This window comes from Ascaphus truei, chromosome 4 (assembly GCF_040206685.1).
Source record: "Ascaphus truei isolate aAscTru1 chromosome 4, aAscTru1.hap1, whole genome shotgun sequence".
Lineage (NCBI taxonomy): Eukaryota > Metazoa > Chordata > Amphibia > Anura > Ascaphidae > Ascaphus > Ascaphus truei.
The window spans coordinates 103,891,136-103,896,943 of record NC_134486.1 but is presented as its reverse complement, the minus strand read 5'-3'; the positions used below and the strand labels follow the sequence as shown (position 1 = coordinate 103,896,943).

Genomic DNA, 5,808 nt, shown 5'->3' with positions numbered 1-5,808 from the left:
ATTTTTCCCTGTAGTCATTCTTCGTGACAGTGCCCTTTGTTATGTTATTTTATAGAATAGCCTTGGAGGGAATTGATACTTGAGAACTGATCACTATATTAGTATAAAATGTTTTAACTCAGATTACATTAACACAAAACATAAAATAATAAGTACACTAATTGTAATAAAAGGCATATTGAAAGAACCACACAAGAATTCCAGTGTAATTATATATTCAAGGATACTTTCTCACATCCACTGACGCCAAACCACCTACCACCCTATTACCAATCACTCCATTCACCTGCCTGGGATAAATTACACAGATGTTGCCTGAATTGCTTCATGTCTATATCAGTGTTTTTAACTTTTTTTTTTGGTTAAGAAACCATATAGTTAAATTCTGTGGAATGCCAACCCTATCTAAGAGGGTGTTTGAGTTCAGATGCATTGTAAGGAACCCCAACCCTCTCTAATAGTGCATTCTTCTGTATTTGGTACAATTTTCAAATTACCTGGAACTTGCAGGAAAGCCCAGGAGACCCCAAAGGTTAATAGGAACCCTGGTTGAAAAACACTGGTCTATGTACTGTAACCAAGGAACATCAGTGTTCAGTAGGCACCTTGAGGCATTCACCTGGGAAAAGCTGTGCAGTTACATTAGCGACTGTGAAAAGCTGCAGATGGGGGTAGTCAAACAAAGAAGGTCGCTTGAGAACAGGAGGAAAGTAAAAATAGAGGAAATGGACAAGGAGGGGGAGGGAAACTTTGAAAATAAAGCACACATACACAGGGGGAAAAAAAAGCTGTGTGTGCTGTGCACGCGCATAGTAAGTGAAACTTCTTTGACTTTTGTCACAGAAATTGACTTATAACGCGCGTGCTCGGCACACATGTGTCAGTGTGTCAGTCAGTGAGTATGTATGTGTTTGTTTGTGTGTGTGTCAGTCAGTGTATGTATCTGTGCCGGTCAGTGTGTGTATTTGTGTCAGTCATTGTGTGTGTGTGTGTGTGTGTGTGTGTGTGTGTGTGTGTGTGTGTGTGTGTGTGTGTGTGTGTGTCAGTGTATGTCTCTCTCTCTCTGTGTTGTGTGAATGTCTCTCTGTGTCGGTCAGTGAGTGTATGTGTGTGTGTCAGTCAGTGTGCGTGCGTATGTGTGTCAGTCAGTGTGTGCGTATGCGTGCGTCAAAGTGTGCATGCGTCAGTGTGTGTGTGTATGTGTTTATTGGCAGCAGTACCAGCATCATGAATGTTGAGCGGGTGGGGGAGCTCACAGTGGGGGGGGAAGGAATAGGCACATCATTCAGGGGCGGTGTTCGGTACATCACTGGGGTGAGCGTGCGTGCGTCAGTGTGTGCGCGTGCGTCAGAGTGTGTGCGCGTGCGTCAGTGTGTGCACGTGCGTCAGAGTGTGTGCGTGCGTCAGAGTGTGTGCGTGCGTCAGAGTAAGTGTGTGTGTGTCAGTCAGTGTGTGTGTGTGTGTCATTGTGTGTATGTGTCAGTCAATGTGTGTGTCAGTCAATGTGTGTCTGTCAGTGTGTGTGTGTCTGTCAGTGTATGTGTATCTCTCTGTGTGTACCGTATGTCTCTCTGTCTGTGTCCTGCCCCCTCTCTCCTGACTCCCCCCACCCCCGACGGAGCTGCGGACCCGGGGGGCTCAGTCTGAGTCTTCTGAGCAGATACCCCCCACCACCCCCCGGCGGCGCGCTCAAGCTCCCCCCTTCCCTACCCCCCGGCGGCGCGCTCAAGCTCCCCCCTTCCCTACCCCCCGGCGGCGCGCTCAAGCTCCCCCCTTCCCTACCCCCCGGCGGCGCGCTCAAGCTCCCCCCTTCCCTACCCCCCGGCGGCGCGCTCAAGCTCCCCCCTTCCCCACCCCCCGGCGGCGCGCTCAAGCTCCCCCCTTCCCCACCCCCCGGCGGCGCGCTCAAGCTCCCCCCTTCCCCACAACCCGGCGGCACGCTCAAGCTCCCCCCTTCCCCACAACCCGGCGGCGCGCTCAAGCTCCCCCCTTCCCCACAACCCGGCGGCACGCTCAAGCTCCCCCCTTCCCCACAACCCGGCGGCGCGCTCAAGCTCCCCCCTTCCCCACAACCCGGCGGCGCGCTCAAGCTCCCCCTTCCCCACAACCCGGCGGCGCGCTCAAGCTCCCCCCTTCCCCACAACCCGCCGGCGCGCTCAAGCTCCCCCCGGTGGCGCGCTCAAACCACCCTATTCCCAGGCGCCGCTGCCAGCCACTTCTGCGCATGCGTGGCGCACGGCATGGCAGTGGGCGGGGAACGGCGCCGCTGCCAGCCACTTCTGCGCATGCGTGGCGCGCGGCATGGCAGCGGGCGGCGGAACAGCGGCGCCGTGGCAGTTAGGAGCGGCGGCTATCGCCGCCGCATGTGAGCAACTAGGTGTGGGTGTGTGGGAGGGTGAGGGGTGCGGCGGCGATTAGGAGCGGCGGCGATTAGGAGCGGCGCCGGCGGCTATCGCTGCCGCCGCCGCCGCCATATGTGACGGGGGGGGCGTGTGAGCGGAGCGGCGTCCATTACGTCACGTCACTTCCGTTTCACATTTCGCCCCCCCATCTATCCAGTTTTATCCCATCAGAGGTGCCACTAAAGAAGTTTCACTTCAAAAACAAAGTATTTGAAGATTACAGTTTAGGGAAAGACAGATAAACATGCTGTAACAGTGAAAAAAGGCATTTGGTGTAGAGAATGTTAGGAAGGCTGGAGGAGGGGGTGAGGGAAAGAGAATTAGGAAGATGAGAAATAGCAGGAACAGGAAAAATATATATATTAACCTTCAGTTACAAAGTGCAGTACAGCACAATGCATCACTGGCTCCTTTGACTGAGAAAACATAAACATATGAAGCAAATATACATCAGAGGAAGACACTGTGATATTTACAAGGATTGATGTAAATCCACAACCCTGTCACTTTTATGTCTGAAGCACTTCTTCCCATTGTGTTATTTGTAGTGTATATGATTATGTCACGTGTATTACTGCTGTGAAGCGCGAGATACATTAATGGCGCTATAATAATAAAGATATACATACATACATACATACATACAACCCTGAAATGAAAACAGTAAGAAACAAAGGGGGTTTTGTTTAATACACTCCCTATTTTGGATCAAACCCATCAATTATTTTGTTCTTGGCTCAGTTGGCATCTAGAAATTGTTTTATATAACTATTGGTTGAGGGCCAGTTGCCGGGACTCCGTAAATATAATACGCATGTGGGAGAAAGTCAAGAGCTGGCAGCAGGAAGCATGGGGAAGCTTTACTGAAGTCACACCGACCCTTCTGACGGGTTTAGCCAATCAGCGACGCAATATGAGCCCATCCCAATCCTCCAAGAGTCTAATAAGGACAGCGCACCATATCAGTAGCCAAGGCAAGAGGGGGCCGCGGTAACCCTTCCGCTGCCGGGCCGGCGCACTCCTGGAATGACGCGCACCTTATTTTTATAATGCTGATTAGAACTGGATCAGCCTTTCCCATGTGCCAGACCTGGGAGGGGAGGCCGAGTCTCACCGATGTAACTTTGTACTTTATGATTTTAAAGACTGACTAGGGTGCGGCATTCCCTATTATAACGCTGTCTGTTTAATACAAATTGTGAGCATCAATCCCACAAACACATAGAATTAAAAAACAGTTTGTGGTTGCATTCAATGCTCTTCAGATCCCTCCAGCATACTAGTGGTTAACACTGCAAGCGTTGTCCACGCACCAGTTATCAGCATACACGTGTTGCTTTTATTAGATGAAATAGAGAAATGTAGTTTTACTGTTGCCTAAGGAACTGAATAAAAGGGGATTATCGGTATTACATATTTCTAGAAACACCTCTGTTTTTTTCCTACTACATTATATATACCCTGCTCTTCCAAGGCATGCTGAAATTAATATTGCTTTTAATAACACTTGGGTCCTGCAGATGGCTTGTCTCCTTTTCAACCCATGACTCATATTATATTCTTAGTACATATTATTACCTTATACAGGAGCACTGTGACCCCACAACATCATTGCATTGCATCTACAAAAGAAAAAAAGGGGTTCCAACCGATGATTGCATATGTTAAAATAAAAGTAGTGATGCAATTGTCACACGTACATGTCACCTGGAATTGTTGCAAGCAGATTCGCATATGGCAAATCCCTAGCTCTGAGCACTTACCGGACACGTTCAATTGGCCACCAAGGAACCACCTTACTCGGCCTTGCGTGAAGTCACAGTCCTTGACCATCTGGAATGGTTTCACCCAAGTGAGCCTCTCTCTGGCCAGGACACCCCAAAAAGTCTCAGGGTCCCCGACTGAGATATCCAAGAGCTCCTGGTAACTTTGCACGTTGGATAATGCTGCTGCTTCTGGCATGTAGGACTGGACGTCCCATGAGGAGGTAGCACCATGGTTAGAATATTGGGTCTTCTGCTGCTGGAAAGAGGCGCAGTGTCTGGCCCCAACTCTTCTCCAAGGGAAGGTCCGGGCAGGAAAATGATGCTTGTTGAGTATGTGGTGTAGGAGTGTGCTGCTGGTGAGCTTTGCTGCCATCTTTATTGATTCTATTAGAGATGTGTCTATAAGGAGGTTGAGTTCCACACCTGCATAATATCTGCGGCTGGGGGAAAGTTACAGCAGTCTCCCAGATAGAAGGATTACCAGTGCTGAAGATAACTGCAAGTGTAAAAGCATCTGCTGCGGGTGTGCAGTGCTGCTGCTGGCATTACAGTACTCTCTGGAGCTCCTCCTCATTTAATATCCAGGAAATGTAATGCAAACTTTTTTTTTTTTAATCTTCAACTCCTTGTAATTCAGTGTTCCCTCCTCTCTAGGTCTTGTGATGATGACCTTGACACAATGTGGTTTGGTCAACTTTGGTGTCTTCCTTCTTCTTTGTGTGTTGTCTGCTTTGTTGTTATTTTAAAGACACGCCCCCTCTGGATGGCAACATGTGCGTTTGTTATCTCCCTGCAGCTGCCTTCCTCCTCTCTACCGTAGTTGTTTTTTCTGCAGCACATATATCTCCCAAATTATGAAACATTACAGTTGAGTGATATACAATACAGACGTCTCCCTTCTGTCCCTCCCTCTTCTCCCCCACCCCCTCTTCTCCACCTATCTCTTTCCCTCCCCCTCTCTCCCCCCCCCCTCTTCTCCCCTCTCTTCTCATCCCCTCTCCTCCCCTCTCTTCTCATCCCCTCTCTTCTCATCCCCCTCTCTTCTCCCCCCTCTTCTCCTCCCCTCCCCCTCTCTTCTCCCCCCTTCCCCCTCTCTTCTCCCCCCTCCCCCTGTCTTCTCCCCCCTCCCCCTGTCTTCTCCCCCCTCCCCCTGTCTTCTGCCCCCTCTCCCTGTCTTCTCCCCCCTCCCCCTGTCTTCCCCCCCTCCCCCTGTCTTCCCCCTCTCTTCTCCCCCCTCCCCCTCTCTTCTCCCCCCTCTCCCTGTCTTCTCCCCCTCTCCCCCCTCTCTTCTCCCCCCTCCCCCTCTCTTCTCCCCCCTCCCCTCTCTTCTCCCCCTTCCCCTCTCTTCTCCCCCTCTCTTCTCCCCCTCTCTTCTCCCCCCCTCCCCCTCTCTTCTCCCCCCCCCCTCTCCCTCTCTTCTCCCCCCCCTCCCCCTCTCCCCCCCCTCCCCCTCTCCCTCTCTTCTCCCCCCCCTCCCCCTCTCTTCTCCCCCCCCTCCCCCTCTCTTCTCCCCCCCTCCCCCTCTCTTCTCCCCCCCTCCCCCTCTCTTCTCCCCTCCTCCCCCTCTCTTCTCCCCCCGCCCTCTCTTCTCCCCTCCCCCTCTCTTCTCCCCCCCTTCCCCCTCTCTTCTCCCCCCCCCT

General features: G+C 51.6%; 1 protein-coding gene across 1 annotated transcript in view; it reads right to left on the bottom strand.

Moving 5' to 3' along the window:
- The window catches only part of ACSS1 (acyl-CoA synthetase short chain family member 1), a 128,744-nt gene extending 123,717 nt beyond the window's left edge, over window positions 1-5,027 (bottom strand). Inside the window, exon 1 of the mRNA XM_075596301.1 lies at window positions 4,166-5,027. Coding sequence (XP_075452416.1) covers window positions 4,166-4,541 — 376 coding nt within the window. The 5' untranslated portion in view covers window positions 4,542-5,027. The remainder of the gene's footprint in view (window positions 1-4,165) is intronic.
- Window positions 5,028-5,808: the final 781 nt, after the last annotated feature.